Genomic DNA, 25,380 nt, shown 5'->3' on the forward strand with positions numbered 1-25,380 from the left:
GTTGGTCCACGTTTTTAGTTTATTGCCACACACAAAACATTTTATAATATCATATGGTAGACTTCCACTTCAACATCTTCATGTAAAAACTTCACAGTGCAAGAAAGTGATCACTATTAAGTATCAAGATATCTAAAGTCAGCCAGTATTTTAAGGATAGGGCAGAATATTTTTGCGAATCTTCCTAAAAAATGTTGGCACATTTATTAAATGCCCAGGTTATAAGAAGAAATCACTTAGTATCCACTTCTCATCCTTGTATATACTTCTGTATCTACATGGCATCACACTAAATGCTGGTGGAGAAAACAGGTTAAGAATCTAAAAACTTTCTAGGTAGCACAATGATTTGAAACCATAGAGGAGAATGCTACCCCTCCAACACTTTTTTATGTAATTTTATGTCCATTACCATATAACAAAGTAAAAAAGAGGCTATAGCTTAAAAAGAAGCTAAAGGAAAACATTTCACTTTTGCTTTAAAAACATTATTGTTAGCTCATAAATAGAGAAAAACTTTAATTTGGGGGAGGGAGGGAAAGTGTTTTATAAGTAAAGCATCAAGTTTATGTCAGTTATACAAATGTCTCATTTAGGAAAGAAAGTATTTTGATTCAAAGAATTCTAAAATATTTCATCATTACCAAAAAAGTGTAATTTAAAGCTAATAAACTTTAACACCTTGGACTAATATAAGTCACCATTAGCATATTCTATTATTTTTCACAAAATCCATAATTAAGGAATGCTATATTGGGTAAAACTTCTCTTTTTCCAACATTTGGTCAAATTGGCTAAGAAGGCCCAGGCAAACCATTCGCCCTGAGGCTCGGGACTATTACCTCTCACAGAGCGGTCCGGATTCACTGCCCTCTTCCATCCCTTCTGATTTACAAATTTATACAGAATTGTTAAACTTACATAATCCTTTTGAGAATGAGGTGTTTCAGCCCAATGCATTTTCCAGATAAAGTTCCCACCTTTAAGTATTAAGGTTGTTTTTTAAATATTTAAAATCTTACTTTAAAATTCATTTTCAATATAGTTCCCTGTTACCTTAAAAGTCGAGGTTTGACTAATAACATAGTCTCCTAATTTCACGGCTTCCCAGACCTGGCAGCTAACAGTGATCAGCAGAGACCACTCAGGCCCTGACTCCAATTCTGTGCAACCTTGGGCCACACTCTGAGTCTCAAAACAAGGATGATACCACCTGCTCTACATCTGTTGTAAAGCCCAACAGAGTTATCATATTACACCAAAGTATTTGTAAACTAGAAATCACCATATGAATGCAAAGAATTGCTGATAAGCCCTGGTTGAATTTTTCCTGATAAAAAAGTCTAAATATTTCTTATAAAATACATGTTCTTCATCAATACTTGTGCTTTTATGGTTCTAATTTTTCGGTTACCTGACTGTTCTCATGCACTTTGCCTACCTGCTTTTAATTGCACCAGGCCTGAGAGTGTTGGGTCTCTCCTGGAGTCTAGAAGCCTGACCTTGCAGTAAGTGAAAATCAAAACCTAAAGATCTCTGTTACTTTATAACATTCACTTTAAAAGGGTGGTTTCTTAACTAGGTGAGGCAACAGACTCACCTGGGAAGCATTCTAAAAATTGATATTTCTGGGCCCCAGACTCAGTTGAGAGTCTGATTCTGTATGTCTGGAGTCAGACCCCCCAAAAAACTCTTGTCTCTCAAAAGCTCCCCTAGGTAATATCAATAATCAATAGTTCAATTTTGTGGACTCACTACTTCCACCTCAATTTCTTCTCTAGAATTTTAGCCGCTGCTAATTTGTTTTTAGTATAAAAACTTCCCCCTGCACTAATCACAAGCACATTCAGAGTAGATTGCTTATGATCTTGGCTTAGCTCCACAGGGAACCCATTACGATCCTCTGCAATGGAATTAAAAAATGAAAAATCAACTTCAGAGTGAAGGTGATGCATGTAGATGCTGAAAGGGGGCTGGTGCCCCATTTACATGGCAACTGTTTTCTACTTACTCACTGGTACATCTGAAGACCATCTTATTACAGCTGTCATTACAGAGTAAGCAAGGATGGCAGAATTCCAAAAAACAGGTGGATGGCTAACTAGCTAATCAGAATCATTAAGGAAAGGTTTCCAACACACATAAATGAAAAGTTCTTTAAAAACCACACAGCTTTCTGCAGAAACCCAAAGACTCCCATGCTTCTGAAGTCTACCATAAAGAGGAAAGTTGACCAAAACTGCAGTTGTTTAAAAATATGCTCAATTAACTGTGAAAATATAAGTGCAAAATAGGTACAATTTCATTCTTTAGGAGGTTTAACAGATATAAATGGAATTCACTTTCCATTTATTCTACCCAAATAATTAATTTTGAAAAAAAACATGTGAAGTATTTGGTATAATGTAGTTCTGAATGTCATCCCTTCCAAATTTAATACAAAAGCCACATCTGGATTTGCCAGGTGTTCCAAGCGTATCTAGGCACTGCGAAATGTTGTCATGTCTTTTGGTTCTCTGCTGGGGACACACCAGTCATCAGCCTCATGGTTGGTGTTGTAATGTTTCCAGGCAGCTTTGTTATACACTGGGAGTCTCTCTATCGATTCTGTTGACAAAGCCTGAAAGAAAAAGTGGGACCTAAGTCTGGCATTTTTTTTTTTAGAATCCACTATTTGAGAAAGTATACAGTGGCAAAAGGTTACTCCAAATTAAACAGTGCTTTATTGAATTTGTACTTTATTAATCATTCACACCATCTATATACATTTTGAAACAGTGTACATATTTGCAATGCATTATTGACTAAGTCTATGGCACTGCTTTGTGTGCACATTGATTGAGTTTTTTGTTTGCAGTAATTGTCCAAACAGCCTGGAAGCTGCTGGAATGAAATTTTACATAGGTATAGGAGATGCTTCTTATAAAAACATGACCCAGAACAGAAGCTGGTTAACTGAAAAAGCCATTTAAGTGTAAATGCATAAAAACTGACATATGCACCTTAATATACATAATTGTAAAATCATTTCATGAAATCTATTTCAATTATTTGTTAGAAAAAATACTATTTTTTCCAGCATAGTCACGGACTTTGAAAAGTCATCATAACAACATTATCAATAAATACAAAACTATGTCTAAGGCTTTTGACTGACAAATTCTTGGCCTTGGGTTTGACCCTGTGTCTTCTCCTCCTGCCATTCAAGCCACCAATTTCGGTTATAGCGGATGGGATACCTGCATTGTGCATCATTTCACATTTCCAACATATCATTACCATTGATTCACACTGTTTTGTTTCAGTTTCCTGCAAATTTCTGGAACCTGAGATAAACCATGTTCCTCCTTATCTTTTTCAAGTTGAGGTATTTTAGTAGGATTCTGACCTTAGGTCATGGGTATTCCCAAGACGTAGAAAATATTGAACAGGAAATTTCATTCTGATAATGGTAAGGAAATTTTTGACATTGATTTTAAATTTCTTTTTCTTTTTCTTTTTTTTTTTTTAAGTAGGCTCCACATCCACTGTGGAGCCCAATGGGGGCTTGAACTCAGGACTTGAAGATCACAACCTGAGGTGGTATCAAGATTATTTTAATGATTTTATGAGATTCTGGTCTTCTGCTTTTTTTACAAAGTGGGAAAAAACCCCTTTCACCTACATATTCTCTTTAAATATGCCAGAACTACCGGAACTTGATTTATGGGCTAGATAAAAAATGTTATGTTTGGTGATAAAAATGTTACCTTCATGTTGCCCTTTTCAAGTTATTTACAATTGAGATGGTTTAAAAGAAAAGAGAAAGAATTATTATCTTGAAAAAATTTAACCTTTTTGGATAAACTTATTTTTTACATTACAGTCTTCACCATTTCCTATAAAACAGGTGCCATCTAGTGGCCAGAACAAGAAACTTGAGTCACTAAGTTAGGCACCAACTGCCCACTGCTTAACCAATCCAGGGGGCTGATGGGGCTCGGTGGCTCTCCAACACTGTAAAATATGTTGAACTCAGATAAACACATGGAACACCACAGGCCAGCAGGTTAAGTGCTTCTGCTCCCACCAGGTAAGCTATATGTCAGACAAGCGTCCCCTGTGCTTGTTCCCAAATATGTTTATGCACTTACATCTATCACTGTAATCACATAATTTAATCAAGTATTGCTTAAACAAAATGCAAAATAAATAAACAAACAAATAAATAAATGGATGGACGGATGGATGGATGGATGGAGGGTAGGTGGAGGTGCTTTGAAAACTAAGATGAATGCTTTGGAAAGACTCATGAAGTAAAAGTTATACACAGATTGCTGTCAGATCTGAGTCAGAAGACATCTGTGAAGGACTACATATAAATAAAAAGACTATGCAGTTGGTTGTTTCTTTGTTTCAAGAAATCAAAACAATGCATGGTAAGTATAGCTTCTGCAGGAGAGACAACTGAAACGTGAATCTGCAGACTCATATACGGAGAAAAGACACTGGCAGTACATCAAAAGATTGGGGGATCAATGCCCATTCATGTGTTTTGCATTAACATTAAATTTGTGTAATATATAACGTGATTTCCCACTTCAGCCCGACTTTTTTTCTGTTATAGTTCTGATCATCACAGGTCAGAGTGTGTCCTTTCCCCCAGTTAAGGAGATCATTTCTGAAAATACATGGGATCCAATGTAAAAACCATATTCTTATATCTTAACAGTGATGAGGTAGAGGAAAATTTCATTACAGCTAAATACTGGCATCTTTTCTTATAACCAAAAGAATTATCATTAAATCAAAAAGACTACAGTTATTACCTTAATGTAGATGACTGCATCTGTCCCATAACCCTCTAGAGAATATAGCTTTAGGTCTCCTTGGAAGTATTGGGCATAAAGACGTGATATGGGCAATCCATAACCAAACCCAGCCTGTGAGATGAGAAAAGTGAAATTCTATTCAGAAAGCCACACAGTGACACACTTTTCTAGTTAAAATGAATGCTTCTGAGTATCCTGAAGCTATCAGAGCCTGCATCTAAGAGCTCATTAATACCTAACCACTAATACAGATCAAGCTGAAGCCTAGTTGGGGTACTACATTAGATGGCTCCCCTCTGGTCATTTAAAACTCATTTTTCTTTTTCCTATAAAATGACTCATGTAGACCTAGAACAGCACACTGCTCTTCTTTGCTGCCTTCCTCTAGGGTATCCCAATACTGCTTTTGGCAATATCAGATTAAACATGTTCTCTCTTTTAGGAGCAAGAGTAGAAAAAGCTTTGTTGGCAGTCTCAGAGATACATCTCTTGACTTCATACCATGAATTTTCAGCCTGTGTTCTGAACCTGGATAGATCAATAGTAAGTCCACTTTGTCACTCACTGACGAATCACTCCCCTGTTTAAAAACCTTCAAAGCACATCGCCACTAACACCATGACCTACCTGCCTACCATCCCCAACCCACTGCCTTGAGATAAAAATTCAAGCTTCTAAAAAGAACTTTCAAGACCTCAGGTCTCTGCCTCTCACTTTCTAGTCCAGCTGGACCAAATCTCCAGCTCTTAAGTTCCTCAAACAAATGTTATTTTTCATTTCTGTGTCTTTGTTCATCCTGTCTCCAGTTCCTGGAATGGCCTTCTTTACCTGAATAAATCTTACAAATTCTTTAATACAAAGCAGAACATTTGGACAAGTGTAAAAACAGTTTTTATCACCAAGCCAGACGTTCAATGATATTCCAATGTAACACTTTAGTTAAGAGCTTACGCAGATTCAGGAATCAGAGTGCTGTTAACAAATGTAGGCTCTGGTTTCATCTACCTCTCCCATTTGTTTATTCCTTGGCTTTTCTGACCAGAGTTTCTGTTTACCCTTCCAAATCAACTACCCACTCTCCACATGGCTCCTTGCCCTGAGAGGATGCTATCAACGATTCCCCTGCCCTCTGCTTCCAGTGGGTCCAGACAATGAGGAACCCAGTAGGAGCTCAGAGGGAGTCCAGTCACAGAAGTCATTCCTCTGTTTCCTTCCCGCTGAGGGGAGCTTCCCTTGGGATTAGACCCCTTGAGTGTAAGCAGCTGCTTGGTTACTATCCTTTCTTCTGGGTTCCGCTAACAACTTCTTCCTTCAATTCAGGGTGGTGACAGCTCTCCTGTTCCTAGCCCTGGATTCCTTACCATCCCTACCCACAGCTCTGTGATTTATACACCCCTCCCTCCCTTACTTCTTACAATAAGATCAGAATCTAAGAAGGGGCTCATGTTTGTTATTTGACTGTGTCTGTCTGCCAGTGCATGGAGGCATACACAACTGTGTGTGAGCAGCGCAGTCCTGGCGTAATCATTTTAAAAGTATGGTAAGACATGAACTAGATTACAGCTGAGCTACGGAAACTGTGCTGTGTAACAGGTACAACTCTAAGTCCTTCTAGTAACTTCTTAGGAAGAATCTAAAATAGATCCATCTATTTTATACTGCATTTCATCTGTTCTAGCCTAATTCCAGCACATATGCCAGAGAAGTTTCAAAGCCCGAAAGAATAGTTCTCCCCAAGTTACAGGTCAGATATTTGGCAAAGCGCTTTAAAAGCAAGGAGACCCGAGAACAGGTGACTGAAATCAATAAAAAATACCACCACAACAATTATAATTTGAGCCTTTTCCAGGTGGGCAATTAAGTGATGAGAACTCTAGGCTTTTTTCTGGGTCCAGATTATGAGATTTTTTTCTAATTATAAGTACATGAGGGGAAAAAAAAATCAACACTGAAGATTCAATCAGTGTTGACCAAATGCTAGCAAAACTGGTAACTCAGTCTTCCTATTAGACATAGTATATCAAAATGTGGTTAACCACATGAAACTACTGACATATCACTATCCAGCTTGGTAGTAAGAACTGTAAAACAATATTTGCTGTCTTGTGCTCTTTTCAATCAAATGAAGAAATGAGCCACAGGCTGTTTAAATTCAGAGTAAAGTGTTTTTTTTCTAATAGCTTCCTTTCTCCCTCATGGATACCCTACACAATTGCTTAACAGATTTATTTGGTAATTTATTTGGTATTCATTTGATTTTTTTTTTCCAATTCACAGAAACACATTCAATTATTTCTTCTTTTTTTTACACTTTGTTATTTCTTGATCACATACCAGGGGCACTGCTCGGGACGTCTCAACACGAGGCCGGGGTGCAGTTGAATACATATAGTTGAAGAGTCTGTCAATTTTCCTCAAAGGAACACCACCTCCTCGGTCACTCATCTAAGGTGAGAAAGGATCATGCCTTATGACCAAGTCCCATAAACAGCAAAACACCAAGACACAATCACAGTTTAACTGCTGATGGGAAAGTATTGCTCTTTCTTTCCTTCTCTCTCTCTTTCAGGATTGTTTTTTATTTGAGAGGGAGAGAAGCACACAAGCAAGAGCAGGGGCAGAAGGAGAGAGACAAGCAGAGACCCCGCTGAGCAAGAAGCCAGAGCGGGGCTCGATCCCAGGACCCTGAGATCATGACCTGAGCTGAAGGAAGCTGCTTAACCACCTGAGCCACACAGGTGCCCAAAGAAAGTACTGCTTTTCAAAACAAGTACTATGCAATCCAAGTTGTGAGTGTAAACGTTTTCCTCACTGGTAGACTTCATAGAACTCCTCCAATGTGCACAATTCTAATGAATAATAAACTCCATCATAATACAGAGTCAGTGCTGTGGCTCTGCCTCTCACTGGCCACACATCCACAGTGCAGTGAGCATAGAACGGGGCATAAACTAAGTCTACCCAGTATGTAACAATGAATTTGTTATTCCTTTCTGGGGGATGGTCTGGCAATCAGATTCAAAATGCATGCACCCTCTGACCCAACAGTGTTTATCCTAAAAAAATAATCAAAGAAGTACGCAAAGTATGTATGAGAATATCCACCACAGCACTATGCAGAATAGCTAAAACTGGATTATAACCTAAAAAGGGGACTACTGAAGTAAACTAAAGCACATTCTAAAATAGAAAACCACTGAGCCATGAAATATTGTGTAGAACTGTAGGTACCGGGGTGAAAGAGGTCCACATAATACTATTCGGCAGCACAGACCCCCCCCCCCAGACAACTTCCTTTTGAGTTTAGAGTACACTGGTCTTTGGATTGTTCTAATGTCATTTCTCAACTCAAATCACATGTTAGGCTGAATTTAGTAATTTATTTAGAGACTATTTTCATTCTGTTTTCCTTTACAGTTAATGGGGCCTTATTTTCCAAATTATTGTACATTTTCCTTTGTCACAAAATCTAAATTGAGTCTACTATGTGTAACATTAATATACAAACAAATCTGGTTTAATGTGTATGTGTACATGTATGTGTGCGTGTGTGGTACACATATGTGAATGAGTGAATAAGTAGGTAGATGGATACATAGTGTTGAACAGTTAAAAAGTCAGTAGGCTGGGGGTGCCTGGCTGGTTTAATTGGTATAGCATCCAACTCTTAATCTAAGGGTCATGAATTTGAGCCCTACACAGGGTGTAGAGACTACTCAAAAAAAAAAAAAAAAAAAAAAAAAAAAAAAAAAAAAGACAGAGATAAAAAAATCAAAGACTTGATCACAAATAAGTTTAAAAGAGCATTATTAAAAAAAAAAAGGTCAAAATTAATTTAAAAAAAAAGGTCAAGCCTGGATAGCTTATAGTTGAGTTTTTATATGAATTTTAAATATCTTTACAGTATGCATATATATTACTTTCATAGTGAAAATGACAGAGATTTTAATTTTTAAAATAAAAATATGTTTTGAAATACCACTTGAGGGCTTGCCTCTGATACATCTACAATTAGAAAATTACAGTATAAAAATATACAAAGACTTTAGTTAGAACTTGAACATAAGCATGCTTGAAATTGTTTTTGGCTATGAATTCAAAGTCCAGTGAAGAGATTTATTTTCATAAAATTAATAAAGAGCTCTGGGTATTTTCTGGAATCCATCAATTTGTTAATTACTCATCCTTTAATGTTCTGCTGCACATTTACTGGCAATGTGAGTAAGAAGTGTGGGTGTTCTGTAAATATTAAGTAAGTAAACAATGTATTAGAATAGATATTAAGATAAAAAGTAGACTTCAGTAAATACTTCCTGGTTTTCCTTAATCTTTGGCCAGAAAAGGCGACAACAATCAAATGAAACAAGAAGTAATTTCTCGCTAGAGGCCAGTATGAGAAAAGCAGAGAGCTGAGTAGAAAGGACAAAGGTGACTTCGAGAAGCGTCTTCTTCTTCTTACAGGTGAAGGGGGTAAACTAAGCCATAGAATGTAACTAAAAACTGATAAAGCTAACCTCCTTTGCTTTGCAGCCAAAGACATAATAAAGTGGAGCCAGATTTTTAAAGAGGTCGAAAGAGTTTCTAATGGAATTGTAACAGATAATATTATGCCAGAAGATTTGAATTCATTGATAAAAGGGGAAAAGGGATTAATGGCAGAGAGGGACAGACAGTTGGTCTGTATATATTTAAGAAGAATGGCAGTCTGATGAGAAATATGTTGAGAAAGATATGTGAAAATTAAACTTCTGATCAAGATAATTTGAAGAAAAAATCGAGAATCATCAGAAGAAGCCTATGCCAAGGAAATGTAAAGATATTACAAAAGAGATGGGTGATACACAGTAATGTCAACCGAAAGGCTGAGAAAGAGAAGTTTGCCAAAATTTTTATTTTTAAAGTTTTCTCTTTGGTGTATGAAATCACCACTTTGCAATGTCGTCTAACCAAGAGTTGCCATCCCTAATTTCCTGTTCCCCAAGACACTGGCCTCCCTGGGGTAATTTGTGGGAATTTCAGATCCAAGGGAAATGAACCACTAACTTGATGACAGCTCTAAAGGCAGGAGATTTACTAACCCTGAACTCACCCAGAGCTCCTGAAGTCTCCTCCTCAACAGCTTTCTCAATGTCTAGTTTGTAAAATCACCGATAGGGAATGAATCAAGACACTGACATTTTAGTTCGAAAGACATGTGGCTGTTAACACTTATTTTATTTACTGAGTATAGCACAAACACCAAATCTAAAAGAGCAGCTAAAGTCATCAGCCAGAAAAAAACAACTCTCTCACAGGATTCTTAGCCAACGGAAAAAAAGGTGAAAAATATCAAAAAATTGAATAAGCTAAAAGAATGGAAAGAAAGACTATATAAAGATTATTTAAAAACTCAACTATAAGCCATCCTGTTGACTTTCTAATATATATCATTTAGTACTAGTTTTCTAAGTTTCTATAGAGGGATTAAAAACAGATCTTGATCCTGAAAATCCAGTACTAGTGATGGGGATGAAAACTCTACTGAAGAAATTAAAGCAAGCATCTATTTAACAGGAGATTTGGTCATGTGACCTTGGATGTGTGGAGGAAGAGCCTAATATGGGTGGGGCCTTTACAGGGGCTTCTAGAACAGCCTTTTCAAGACCCTTCTGAGTCTTCCTTTCCTTTTTTTTTTTTTAACAGCTTTATTAAAGTAATTCATGTACCATAAAATTCACCTATTTAAACTGTGAAACTCGATAGTTTTTAATATATAAGTAGGTATGTACAACATTCACCACAAATTTTAGAATATTTTTATTACTTCAAAAAGAAACCCTGGACTCTTTATTGGTCAGACTCCTAAGCAACTACTAATCTGTTTCTTGTCCCTATACATTTGCCAATTCTGGACATTTCATATAAATAGAATTGTCTGATATGATTGGTTTCTTTCACTTAGTGTAATCTTTTCAGTATTGTAGCTAGCAGCTACACTGGAGCAGGTACCCATACTTCATCTATTTTTATGGCCCAACAATACTCCATCAGATGGATGTACCACATTTCATTGAACTGTTCATCAGTTGATGGACATCTGGGACATTTCCAATTTTTGGCTATTATGCATAATGCTACTATGAACCTTCCTGTATAAATTTTTGCTTGAATACCTGTTCTCATTTCTTTGGGTATATACCTAGGAATGGAATCGCTGGGTCATTATGAAACTTTCTTGACACTAAAGAGACAGATTCCCCAAACAAATCCTTCCCACCAGCACAGGCCAAGTCTCTGCTAAGTGTCTAAGAATTCAGTGACTCTTAATCCGCTGTGATGGATAACCGCAAGTAAAAGCAAACAGCTACAGACCAACATGCAAAAGCACATGAAAGACAAAACAGCAAAAGATTATGAGAAAGGCAATGCTGTAGCACAACTGAGGTCCCCAAGCAGAAGACATGTGGGATTTATTTTGAATCAAGTAAACCTTAACAAGCAAGTAGCTGACACATAACCAACCAAAAAATAGACATACATTAGCATCTAGGCTGAAAAAAAGTGATGCATTCACATTACTTTCTTAGCAAACAGATGGTATTTGCCATACATTTATGTGTGCATCACTCTTTTTAAATGAACAGCCAAGAGAGATAAACAGAAAAAAGAAACTCAGAGGAAACAGTGTAGAGAGTTAAGGCATATTAATTTTTTAGAAAAAAACAGCTATTATTATCCTCAGAGTGATAAAAGAAGGTAAAACTAAACAGAATACTATAAAAAAGGAGTAATAAAAAATAAAAAGTTCCCGGAAATTTGTAAGATAATAGAAACAAAAATTCAATACAAGAGTTGGGAATTCAAAGTTGAGGGCATCTCACAGAGTAGAATGAAAAGTTTAAAGAGATAAAAAGCAGCAGAAAAAAGATAAGAAAAATCAGAGGATCAATTCATGAAGCCCAACATCCTCCAAATGGGACTATCAGAAAATGAAGCAGTAGGGAAGAAAGCACCAAGGAAACAGTGGAAATTCTAAAGGGCCCAGCTCAATGAGTAAGAAAAGACCCATACCAAGTCACATCATTAAGAAATATCAGAACAGAGCTGAAGATCTTAAAAGCTTTAGTTAAAAGAGACAAAACAACAAAACCTGACACTTAAAACTGGTCGTATACAAAAGAACAGGAATTGGAATAAGCAGAAGTCTTCTCAAAAGGAATAGCAGGAGTTACGTCAGCAAAAACAGTGGAAAAAGGAAAAGTGTCTCATCCATCAAAGCACCAAGAAAAAGGCAAATACTGTCAGAGTCAACTTTGATCAGAACTCTAGAAATTAACCAAAGGCTTGCAGCAACCTGGGGAGCATTTAGTGAAGAAAAACAACGGACTCTGTGGTGTTTTAACTTGGCTTCTTTCCACCCCCATCTCCCATCAAGAGTGAAACCGGCAGCATGGTAGCCACTGGGAAGGCTATCGTTCTTTGGCCTGATTCTGTACTCACCAATGCAGAAAGTCTTGTGTGCACCTACTTCCCATCCTCAGAAACATTTATCAAAAACAGTTAGAGATAATTAATTAATTTGAAGGCTGCCTAGGGCAGTGTACAACAGTTAAGGCAAACAACAGACTAAACAAAAACCTTAACAGGAAGTTAGCAAATCAGATGTCCTTAGGGGCTTAGAAAAGCTCGAGGATATCCTGGGAATCTAAAAGGTCATATGTATACCAGGGCTCTGTTCATGTTCAGGAAAGTTTTCATCTCTGGCAGACTGAGGTTCTGTACACAGTATAGTATGGCTATAATCAAAAAGACTGATTCTAACAAATGTTGACAATGATGTGGAAAAATTGGAATTTCTATATGTTGCTGGTGGAAACGTAAAATGGTATCATCACTTTGGAAAACAGTTCAGCAATTCCTCAAAACTTAAACACAGTTACCTATAAGCAGTTCAACTTCTTTGTGTATACATAAGAGAACTGAAAACCTATGTTCACACAAAGACTTTGACATGAATGGCAGCATTATTCGTAACACCCCAAAAATGGAAACCACTCAGATGTTCATCAGCGTGATGAATGGATAAACAAAATGTGTCATGCGCATACTGCAGAGTATCCTTCAACCACAAAAAGTAATGAAGTACTGATACCTGCTCTAACATTATATCAAGTGGGAGAAGTCAGTCACAAAAGACTACATACTACAGAATTTCCTTTTTATGAAAAGTCCGGAATAGGGAAATCCATACACAGACAATACATTAGTAGTTGCCAAGGACTGGGGAGAAGGAGAAATTGGGGAGTGACTGCTAATGGGTATGGAGGTTTTTTTGGGAGTGATGAAAATGTTCTGAAATAACACAGTGGTGAATATTCTTAAAAACCACTGAATTATACATATTTTAACATTTTTTTCAAATTTTTATGTAAATTCTAGTTAGTAAACATACAGTGCAATATTGGTTTCAGGAATATAATTCAGTGGTTCATCACTTACACACAACACCCAGTGCTCATCATAACAAGTGCTCTCCTTAATACTCATCTGCCATTACCCACACCGCACCCACCTCCCTCCATCAAACCCCCTGCTGTTCTCTATCATTAAGAGTCTGTTATGGTTTGTTTCCCTCTCTTTTTTCCCCCTCTCACACATGTTCATCCATTTTGTTCACTAAATTCCACATATGAGTGAAATCTTGCAGTATTTGTCTTTCTCTGACTTATTTCGCTTAGCATAATACACTCTAGCTCCATCCACATCATTGCAAATGGCTAAGATTTCATTCTTTTTTGATGGCTGAGTAACTGAATTATATGCTTTTGAAATAAGGAACAGTAGATGCCTTCAAAATTCTCCAAGATGATTATTTTTAATCTAGAATTTCAAGTATGAACTTAAATACTGGGAAAAGAGCAGGGGAGGTTAGGTCAGGGAGGGGAGGTGCTCTAAAAGAGCTAACTCCTCAGCTATTGTAACAGAAGGTTAGTATTTGCTCTTGAAAATTTTTGTGTTTTGGAAATTGTAATATCAGGATACTAATGAAAAATATCCCAATAAGTCCCAGAAAAAAATAACTAAAAGACAATAGTGACCCACAAATGGCCAGGAACTAATATATTTGATTCTTAAACTCTTTGCATTTATTACTTTAAAACAAAATTTACAATGATTATTTTAAAAAGAGACTCATCATACTCTAAGAAACTGGACTATCTGAACGATGAAGTAGAAAAACCCTGGAGTCAGAGCCTGATTTCATGTTCTGTGGCATTTATTTGCTCTGAAATTATGAGCTACACATTGTGTCTTAGTTTCCTCATCTGTAAAATCAACAATAAGATTATCTGTGCTCCTAAGTAAAGAGCTTTTATGAGAAGCAAATGAAATAAAAGTAGATCGAAAAACATTGTTTAAAAATGCAACATTATATACTATCTATATAACACTGTGAACATTCAGATTTTTTAGCTTTTACTTATCCAAGTGGATATTCAAGATCACTGCTAAACTGTCTGTCTTCAGGATTTACTTTTCCTTGAATAATCTGGATTATGGACCAGAATAGAAACAGACTCAGGGGATAATTTCCAGACTCTGCCAGATAAATGAAGCAATGTGCTTTTTTTTTTTTTAAAGAATTCATTTATTTGACAGAGAAAGATCACAAATAGGCAGAGAGAGAGAGAGGAGGATTTGATCCCAGGACCCTGAGACCATGACCCGAGCAGAAGGCAGTGGCTTAACCCACTGAGCCACTCAAGTGCCCTGAAGCAATGTGCTTATTAACGATCAGAGGTAGGATTTCTTTCTCCCAAGAATAAGTTATGTCTTCAGGAAATTATGTACATGCCTGTGCATCAATTAAAACAAACAAACAAGCCAGAAAGCACTTACCTTCACGGTCAAATCCTCATTACCCAGTGTGATGTGGACTTGAATAGGAGGGTAAACACCTTTGTCAGCATGGTGTTCCATCGTTGCTCTCATTGCATTCTGAAATATATTAGGGTTCCATTCAAAATAAAACTTCAAAAAAAGATTAATTATAATTTTCAAATATATATATATATAATATGAAATTTAAAAATTTTTTAATTTGTTGGAGATAGGCCAAAGTATCACAATTCTTATATTTGAAGAATTTTAAAAATTATTGTCAATTTTGGAGGACTTTTGAAATACTCTGATTTAAAGATTTCAACTAAATTCTGCACATTTTCCAAAACCAGGCATCTCAACATTTTGACTAGTTTACACTGAAGCTGAAGATTCTATCCAAATACATCTATAATTTAGTAGATAACAAGCAAACCTTATTTTTGAAAAGTTTTGTCCCTATTTTTAAGAATCATTTTAATGGCCATAGATTACTTTGAAGGAAAAAAAAATTTTTTTCATGTAGTATTCTCAGCAGTGGTCTTACTATGATGTAGAAACTAATCCAATTCTCCACTAGTTTGAAACTAAGGATATTTACACTGTGAAACTCTTTTGATCAATTCCTAAAGGATACACAGTACACAATGCCAAAATAGTATAAGCACGAAAAGATAACATGACATGTAGCATTGCAATAGAAATTGATAAAACTCGATACGGTTAAAAAGGCAAAAGGTGGGACTGAATTTGGAAATAGGAGTGTGTGACCAAGGCATACCCATCAGGGTTGAGTATCCCTGGGGAAAAGATGCTACCATCTCTACCAAAGGCTATTTAAGATTTGGTTCCAAATGAAAGCCATTATTAATGACACTATGTAAAATATATTATAGAATATGATACTTCTTTTATTAAGCATCATGGGGAATAAGATCTCTAGTAACTGAAATTTTAAGGAAAAAATTAATTTTAATCCTTTAAGTGCCAATTACTTATTTATTTAAACAGTTGGATAGAAAGATTTTTTGTAAAGTATTAGATACATTCTTGCTGTCCTAGCAACAAAAGAGCATTCTTGAACTCTTGTTGTTCTAAGAATTCAGTCAGATTTTCTGTGTTTCAGAGTATTTTTCTTTTACACGATCAGACTGAAAGTCACCTCTGCTCTCTACTAGATGACTACTGGCTCAAGACATGGTAACTAAAGTAAGAGAAACTGACTATATAGGCTCGATTTAGGGCAGTCATTTTCAGCTACAAGGACCTGTACCACTCCTCATCACTCACTTTTCTGTGTATCACCAAGTGTCACTGGTGGGTTATTGGGGGATAAAATACTCAACATTTCTAGCATAATTTTATTTAGTTTTTGAAATTTGTTGTAAAGAGCGAATATAATAGCAAAAGCCCTGTAAGTCAATATAAATGACTTTCTCAAAACCCCCCACAAATATATAATAGTTGGATTCTGGTCTTCTAAGGGGGAAAATTGAAAACCATTCTTCTAAATATTCTATTTTGTAAAAACAGAACTTTATTGAACATTTACACTGAGCTACCATTGTTCTGGACACCTTAGTAGGCTACTCCCAATCTTCCTAACAACCTGGATAGTATTATCCTCATTTTATAGAAGAGGAAACATAGGCTCAAAAAGGTTGACTGATTTGTCCAATGTCACACAGAGATTAAATGGCAGAACTGGAATTCAGGCCCAACTCTTCCTGTCTTCCAAGTACAAACTTACCACTACACTGAAGTTCCCATCAGCATGGATAAAACGCTGATCTCCAGCAACGTGACATGACACTGAGCATGAAATGACATCTTGAAATGCAAGGGAGGAAAACCTGGTAGAGCAGATCCCTAACCTCAGGAAAGGACTGATAAAGGTTATGTAATACTATTTTACAAACCTTGAAAAGTTCAAACACCATGTGATAGAGATGGGATGGTACATAAACCACTTGTATTGGCTGTCCTGGTGATTTTGCTACAGAGCAGAAGAGAAAAATATGAAAGTACAGAGAGATGTGCTTAAAGCATTTTCAAGAATATATTGTGTAGTGATGAAAAGAAAAACATTTACTAGGGAGGGTAGTATTATTTGGGGGAGAACTGACATCCCGGTTCTTCACTGCGTTAGTGTTTGACCCCACATTCACAAAGATTTATAACTGATGGTGACAACATGAGTTTGCAGTCATTCTTGTGATCCTGCATAACTGTCTAGCCAACCCAGCTTCCCATTTTCACTATGATGGTGAGTCTTTTAAAAGAACTCTGGGCCTTAAGGTCAGAATTTTATTTTCCAAAACAAAAGTGTTAAAGTCTTATCTAAGTTCCATGGTCCAAGTCACATCAATATACTATTTTTTTTTAAAGCCATTTTTTAAATGTTTCACCATATGCAATGTTTTCTGTTTTATTTCAGGCATTTCTATGGATACAGATCTGAATTAAATTAAGCTAGCATCAATGTATCAAGGGATATGAATTCTACAAACATTTTATTAAATTTAGAAGCCCAATTGGAGATGCAGTGGCAGGGCAGGGGGAGGGGGGCAGGAAGGAAGTATGTAAAACAGAACTTTAAGTAGAGCAAAGGAGTAAGACTCACCATACCTTAGAATTCTAATTGATCCAATAAATTGGGACTCTCCTCTGAATAAACCGCCCCGTGGAAACATGGATGGGACACCTGGAAACTGCTCACAGTTCAGGTTCCTAAACTATCATTTGTGCATTGTGATTCTTTACTGAGTGGTATTGTTATGAAACAAAAGAGTTAATATGGCTTTAGAAAAACACCAAGCAATTCTATTTTCAAGTGAAGAACTTCTTCCACTGTTCTCCCACTGTAAGGTCCAGAATACAGTTTAGGAAAAACCTATTTAATTGTATTCTTAAAGGGACATCTTAAGTAACTTAACTTAGTAACTGTTTTTCCCTCTACCCAACTACCCCACCCCCACAGAAACACAATCAGATTTATCAACCTCCTTCCAAGACATCAGAATTTTTTTTTGAAAAGGTACTAGTCAGGGTGAAAAGATCATCAAAGATAAACAGATTCTCAAACAGAAGAGCATTTTTCTTTCATTTTTATACCGCCAGCCTTTTTACTTCCTCAACAATAAAAAATGATTTACTACTCAGGAAATAGAATTCTTAAAGGGTGAATTTTACATTATTGGAGTACATATAACAGTCAAATGTAATTTTCTTGGCATCATTTTTTCTACAACCAAAACAGAAACAAAAATAAGGAAAGAATGAACATCATCAATTAAATATAAACAAAATGGGGAAGAAGAGCCAAAAATGCTTTTCGAACAGAATCCAACTAAATTACACACACACACGCGCGCGCGCGCATAATTCTTAACATGATTGCTCTCCCTCAGCCTTCATCTTCAGTAAAGAAGTTGATGAAAACTCCTTTTATATTAAGACACATCTAAATTCTTCTTATCACTGCTTCTCAGATAATTACAACACTAATCATTGAGGAAAAGACACCATCACACTTACCATTTAGTTCTTCAAGTTCTAGTTCAGGAGAGTTAATATAATACAAATCACACAGACGCCTAGCATTTTCATAGCCATCTAGTGTGAATCAAAACAAACAAAAAAAGCATTAAAATAAATTTACTTCTATATCACGCATTAAGGTGGCAATAGTACTGATCAATGAAATTTTAAAACTGTCTATAGATGAAAATATACTTCGATTATCTTATTTGGGGAAGATCTTCTTAAGTATGACATGACAAAACCTAATACCCATGAAGGAAAAATGACAGATATGATTATATAAAAATAAAGACATCAAAATAGAAGACACCATAAACAAAGTAAAAACAGCAAGGTGAAGGAACTATTTACAATACATGTAACAAACATGTAGAGTTGGTGAAAGTTTAGAATACAGACACTCTCATTCATTATTTGATACCTTTTTGGAGGTATCAAAATTTTAAATGCATTTTAAATGTCTTGAATGTTAGGAATCTTTCCTTCTAAAATACTAGCAAAGTCAGCAGATATTAAAGATGTTCACTGCAGTATTGCTGCTGGTAATTAAAAAAAAAAAAGAAAACCGCCTAAACATGAAGCAACAGAAGGATGGATTAATACATTCTGATATACCCATGAAGCCATTCAAAACCCTGAAGTGTATCGATATATATTGAACATGGAATGATGGCTCTAACCTTGTAGAGAAATATACATATAGCACCCATTTTCCAAAACAAACAATGTAAGACCAACAATTACATATGTATAGGAGTATACGTGGCATAAGAGGAAAAAGTGTGGAAAGATGCAAACCAAACTATTATGAATTATGGCTCCTCGTATAGGGTGATATATACTTCTTGTTGAAGTGAAACAGATACCCCCACAGTATCACCATACTTTGCCTAACAAAGTATATCAACAAAATATTCATTCTATATATAATGTACAATTAACGTCATAAACTTATTTTCAAATCCATATATTTGCCCTAACATTTTATCTCAAGATATAAATAATTGTTTTAATAGCAAGAAATAACACCCGGGGCGCCTGGGTGGCTCAGTGGGTTGAAGCCTCTGCCTTCGGCTCGGGTCATGATCCCAAAGTCTTGGGATCAAGCCCCACATTGGGCTCTCTGCTCAGCAGGGAGCCTGCTTCCCTTCCTTTCTCTCTGCCTACTTGTGATCTCCGTCTGTCAAATAAATAAATAAAATCTTAAAAAAAAGGAAAAACTCAACAATTTTAATTTTTGCATCTTTCCCGAAAGGAGAAATAAAAATATTTACCTTTAATAACTTCAACTACATTGCAGTTTGGATTTATGCTTCCAATGTGTTTTCGATGAGCTGGGCTTCCTTTGCCTTTTCCACCAAACAATAAAGCTATCAAAAAACAAACAAACAAACAAACAAAAAACCAACAACAAAATAAGCTGTAACTCTCTATAACTGCTTTTTCCAGTTTTTCTAAATGGTACCAAACAGTAGATATTTTCCTTAAATACACACATAGTATTTTACATTCAATGAAAATACCTCCTTTGTAAGGTAATTTACTTAATATACAAAAAAGCGAAATTAAATATTTCTAAAGAGAAGTTTTCTAAATAAGTTTAAAATATACTTATATATTCATTTCATTTTGCTTTTTCTCTTGACTTCTGGATACTTACAGTGCTGATTGAGTAACATTCTAATTGAAATGCGACTCATGTAGAAACGATCCAAAAAGTACTGAACATTCTGGCTGGTGACAGGATCCACCCCGAAGCTTTCCTTGTATTCAATCACACCCTGGGCCATCGTGGGAATAACATCGTTGTGTCGGTTCCTGATCCGGATCACAGTATCTGTAAAGCTAAACAAACCTGACTTGTCAAAATTGCCAAATGTTTAGACAAGTGAATTTAATACTAAAATGTAAGTTTAACTAACCTATACTAGGCAAGAAATTCCTGATACAATAAAAGACAACTGGTGTATGTTTTCTTATGCTTATTTAAATAAATTTCAGATCATAAATACACAAAATCAATGACAGTACAAAATTCTCCAAAATAAAACTTTTGAAACTTATTTTCTTGGAACTCCTAAAAAATAAGGCTGCCACAAAACACAATCCTAAAAATGTTAAGGGTTTTCTTTAACCATTACCATCTCAGATCATCTAAGCACTCCCAATAAGGATAGTATTGCTGGGATGTTCAGCATTAAGAGAAGACAGAGCGCTTGCTTCTAGGGAACACATGCTCTGTAAGGAATAAAGATGAATGAACCAATAAAGCCTGCCTGTTTAGGACTATTCCCTATGGTTCCAAGAGAGAAAGAACCACTGAGAAAAGTAAAAGAAATTCTAATTTCATTGAATCTATTAAATTTAAAAATGGGAGAGGAAGAGTCTACTGTTGTGTTAAAAGAAAAATTTCTGAGTCACCCAGCCTTCCCACTTCCGTCATTTAGAAGACATTATTGCATTTAAAGACCTAAATAAAAGAGAAAAGTCTTAATTATGAAATAACAAAATCCATCTTGTAACATACCCATGAGAATTTACACTTCTGAATGAGTGCTTTCCCATTCAAAGTCATCATCTTGAGTACTATTAACTTATTCCAATGATGCTCTCACGGCTCAAAATATTTTTGGAATTCCTAGTTGTAATCTGCTTCAAAACCAAACCGCTAATCTCAAATACAAACAAGAAAACTCCTCAAAAACAACAAACAAGTCATCATTTCTAGTCACTCTTTATTTCACTTCTCTCTTCTCAAAACCCCAAACAGTATTATTTTGCTTGATCGCTCTCCGTCTTTTTTAGATTCAGCTCTAACCATTTTCAGAAGGTTTCGTAGCATAACATTTATTTTTAAGAAAGAGGGCTTCAGTTCAAATCCTGATGCTACCACTAGTTGGCTATTTGAGTTCAATGCTACCCTAAGTTTCTTAACTTCTTTGTGCACAGACAGCATTAACTCAATAGCATTGTTTTAAAGATTTAATACATAGTGTGCTTCATACGTAGGCAGAGAGTAAATCCTTGATCTTATTTTCAGACCAAAACACATTTAAAAAGTGAAATGTTGCCATCATCTTTAAAGACAGTTAAAAAAAAAAGTATAGTGAACTCTGAGGACAGTGAAAGAAGTAGTCTTTAAATTCTGAGCAACATTCATTGGAATAAGCAGGTAACTTCTTAGAGGACTACCTGGTTTTATCAATTCTGTTATGCTGGTTATTAAACTGGTTATATTTCTTTCATTATCTTACAGGCCAAAGGTCATAAAGTGAGACTCATAGATATGTTTTTATAGGACTTCAGTATTTTTTAAAAAATTTTTAATTAGTTGCAATCTTCAAAATTGGGAGATTTTAAAAGTCTAAGTTTACTGCTTTTCCTTAAACACACACACAAAAATCAGACAATCTGGATAGTGTTTGTGCATTGGCAATAATCTGCCAGAGTTGAAGGTGGCATGCACTCTCCAGGTTGAGTCCTCACCAGCTCCCTACCATCCAAATGGCTCTGAGGCCACATCTAGATTTCCACTGATCACCACACTTTAACTGTGTCTTTTCTTGTATTTACTGCCTTATGGTATTTGTCATACCTACATGAGCTTCTATAGACACATACTATCGTATGTTCTGGAGGGGAGAGAAATTGAAAGTTCATTTCCCTAAAGTGACCCAATAGCAGGTTTAAGCTTGATATACTTATATTTTTTATATGACATTTAAAGAGTATGAAAATTATATTCAGAACAGGATCAAAATAGTGAACTTACTCATAAATAGTTTTAGCATCTTCAGCACTTTTGTCTTTAAATTCAAGAAGCTCCTGAAGACTCTGGATATACCTAAAATGCAAATCAGTGGGGTAAATTTGTTCTTTTACATTTTGAAAGTTCAATATTGTAAAAATACTAAGAAGGTATTTTTAATTTTAACATCTTTTTATTTTAAATTTACAATACTGCTACAAATTATGGTTGAAGTAGGATTTTTAGACCCATTCACATTTAAGCAAAGTCTGGCACAAAGTAGTAGAAAGTGCCTTTTTCCCTAAAAACATTGGTTAAATTAAGAATTTCAGGATGTTGGGTGCCTGGGTGATGCAGTTGGTTAAGTGACTGCCTTCGGCTTGGATCATGATCCCAGCATCCTGGGATCCAGTCACACAACGGGCTCTCCCTACTTTGCAGGGAGCTTGTTTCTCCTTCTACCTCTGCCTGCCACTCCCCCTGCTTGTGCTGTCTCTCTCTCTCTGTCAAATAAATAAAATCTTAAAAAAAAAAAAGAATTTCAAGATTTTGCAGCACCTGGGTGGCTCAGTTGGTTAAGTGGCTTCCTTTGTCTCAGGTTATGATCTCAGGGTCCTGGGATGGAGCCACCCCATCAGCAGGGAGTCTGCTTCTTCCTCCCCTTTTGCCCCTCTCCCTACTTCTGTGCAAGCTGGTGCGTGAGCACACTCTCTCAAATAAATCCAATAAATAAATAAATAAATAAAATCTTTAAAAATAGTGATTTTAAGATTTCCAACTTCTTTTTTTTTAAGTTATATACTCTAAATTAGTGTTTCATTATCTTAAATTTACCACTCTACATTATAAATGCTGATTGTCATGAGAACTGAGTTTGTTACCAGAACTATGTGATCTGGGGCAAATAACTTGTCTCAGTTTCTTTTTTTTTTTAATTTTTTTAAGATTTTTATTATTTATTTGACAGACAGAGATCACAAGTAGGCAGAGAGGCAAGCAGAGAGAGAGAGAGAGAGAGGAGGAAGCAGGCTCCCTGCTGAGCAGAGAGCCCGATGTGGGACTCGATCCCAGGACCCTGAGATCATGACCTGAGCCGAAGGCAGCAGCTTAACCCACTGAGCCACCCAGGTGCCCCTTGTCTCAGTTTCAATAAAATGTGCTAGCCTGCCTACCTCAGTCTAGGAGTCTAATTTAACACTTGAGCTTTAAAACCTATATACCTTACAGGACTTGAGTGTTTTGTTTTTTTTTTAATGTTTAATTAGTTGCAATCTTTCAAAACTGGGAGATTCTACATTAAAAATCTAGACTTTTGACTCTTCTTTAAATACACAAAAGTCAGATGATCTGGACAGGGTTTCTGCATTGGCAATGATCGGCTGGCACTGAAGGCGGTTATCCTTTGGAAGCGTGCATGCTCCAGGTTAATAGCTTATGTCCAGTCAACATCCAGTCAACAAACACTTGTTAAAATAATTTACCACATAGTTCTTTTAAACAGAGCTGAACAAAAACAAAAGTCATGAAAATGCAGGTTTTTAATTTACCTAACAATTCAAGGTGGCAAATCACCTGTTAAGGACAGAGCAAAATGAGGAGAGCCAAATGACTTCATCAAGGTCATGTTGCCAGGCACAATAGCGGTACAGGGCCAGAGGTGAAAACACTTCACGACTACTTTTCAGTAACCTTCAAACATACAGGGTCTGCTTTGGCTGCTCGGTTGGCACTTGATCTACAAATATCTTTAGTAGGGATCCAGCAGGCAATGAAAGTGTTTTAAAAATCTGTAAATCCATATGTTGGTTTGGAAAGCTGTTCTTGACAAGCACGGCGCCTCTCTGCAGTCCAAAGCATTCTAAAGTCAAGTGATTCTGAAATTTGCTTTAACCCTCACTTTTCTCTTCACTGGCAAAAAAAAAATTATGCTCTTTATTCAAAAGACAGTTGAGCACCTACAATGTTTTGAGGGCAGATTAGATTCCAAAATGTAGCATATTCTATTTTTAGCAAAGAATTTTTAAAACAGTAATATGCAGAAAACTACATGTTCTCACTTATATTCCATCATACTTCCTAAACAAATGCCTCTTCTTTAAACCATATTTATAACTGTCCCATATTTGAACTACAGATAGCAAGCATCTCGGTAAGACGTATTATAGCAATCATACTTCTTTTGCTTTTTTTTTTAATAAGATTTTATTTATTTGACACGGAGAAAGACAGAGCAGGAGAGGGAGAAGCAGGCTTCCCACCAAGCAAGGAGCCTGATGTGGGGCTTGATTCCAGGACACTGGGACCGTAACCTGAGCTGAAGGCAGATGCTTAATGACTGAGCCACCCAGGTGCCCCTCACTTGTCTTTTAAAATTAAAGTTCTATCAGTTTCTCCTACAAACTATGATACCTACAAAAAAGGGCTAAGATCTCCATGAATAATAACTGGGAAAAAATCTTGCACCTACCTTTTGTTTTCTATCTAAGACTGAACAGTGGTAAACTCATTCATTTGAAATGTATAGTGCTTAAGAGACTAGTACTCTTAAATTAATAAGATTACCAAGAAAGGCTGTATTTAAGTGACCACATATTTCTGCACCCCTACTGTCATATTTCGGAAGAGAGATCATAGTTTCTTATATGATTCCTCTAACTTCTAATTATTTTTAAATGGTAGGAAAAAGATTTTAACATTTGTGTTCGATAAAGATATACTGCAATAAAACAAATTCAGTTTATTAAAAAATATATACACGCTTTAATACATTTTATCATTCTGACTATAACATGGTATAGTAGAAAGAAACAAATCCGGGCTTGAATCTCAGCTCCACTATGATTGGTACTGCCTTTAGCAAAAGACCTGTAGGTGTCTCAGTTTCCTCATCTATAAAATGGCCATAAAAATGATTAATGAGCAGAGTTGTCGAAGAGATTAAAGGTAATATATATAAATTCCTAACCATCAACACATGGTAGATATTTTTTATTGTAACATCCTGCATATTCAATAACAAATCCTAAGTTTAGTATGTGTATTTCTGTGTAGTTCTGATTGTTTTTTTTTTTCCAAAGCCAAGTTATGGTAGAGTCCAAGATTCAAGGGACAAGCCTAGATATACCCATAAAAGTAAGGGGAATACTCTTACTAACAGATTCCACTGAAGAGTAAAAAAAGTATTTGCTTTCACCCTACATGAAGTCTACAAGCCCACTGAAATTGCAAATACAAAATGGGAATCTTACCAGCTTTGTACCAATTGAACTGATGGAGTCCTGAGAAGGTTATCTGGAAGAAGACTTATTTCTTTCATTATATTTGCCAATCTAACAGGCAGCTCTTGCCGCAGAAACATAAATGAAGTCTTTTCACAAGCATTCATAGATCCTAAAACCAAACACGATAGGAACAGCA

At 36.0% G+C, this 25,380-nt stretch overlaps 1 protein-coding gene across 1 annotated transcript in view; it reads right to left on the reverse strand.

Annotated features, from left to right (window-relative positions):
* PDK1 (pyruvate dehydrogenase kinase 1) overlaps window positions 1-25,380 on the reverse strand; it is a 27,657-nt gene continuing 2,277 nt past the window's right edge. The window contains exons 2-11 of the mRNA XM_004744080.3: window positions 25,212-25,353; window positions 21,988-22,059; window positions 19,876-20,060; window positions 19,490-19,585; window positions 18,210-18,287; window positions 16,592-16,668; window positions 14,691-14,789; window positions 7,146-7,256; window positions 4,809-4,922; window positions 1-2,620 (exon numbers count right to left, since the gene is read on the reverse strand). Of these exons, the coding sequence (XP_004744137.2) occupies window positions 2,480-2,620; window positions 4,809-4,922; window positions 7,146-7,256; window positions 14,691-14,789; window positions 16,592-16,668; window positions 18,210-18,287; window positions 19,490-19,585; window positions 19,876-20,060; window positions 21,988-22,059; window positions 25,212-25,353 (1,115 nt within the window). The 3' untranslated portion in view covers window positions 1-2,479. The remainder of the gene's footprint in view (window positions 2,621-4,808; window positions 4,923-7,145; window positions 7,257-14,690; window positions 14,790-16,591; window positions 16,669-18,209; window positions 18,288-19,489; window positions 19,586-19,875; window positions 20,061-21,987; window positions 22,060-25,211; window positions 25,354-25,380) is intronic.

The sequence above is a fragment of the Mustela putorius genome, unplaced genomic scaffold (assembly GCF_011764305.1).
Source record: "Mustela putorius furo isolate JIRA1106 unplaced genomic scaffold, ASM1176430v1.1 tig00003869_pilon_pilon_pilon, whole genome shotgun sequence".
In the NCBI taxonomy this organism is placed as follows: Eukaryota; Metazoa; Chordata; class Mammalia; order Carnivora; family Mustelidae; genus Mustela; species Mustela putorius.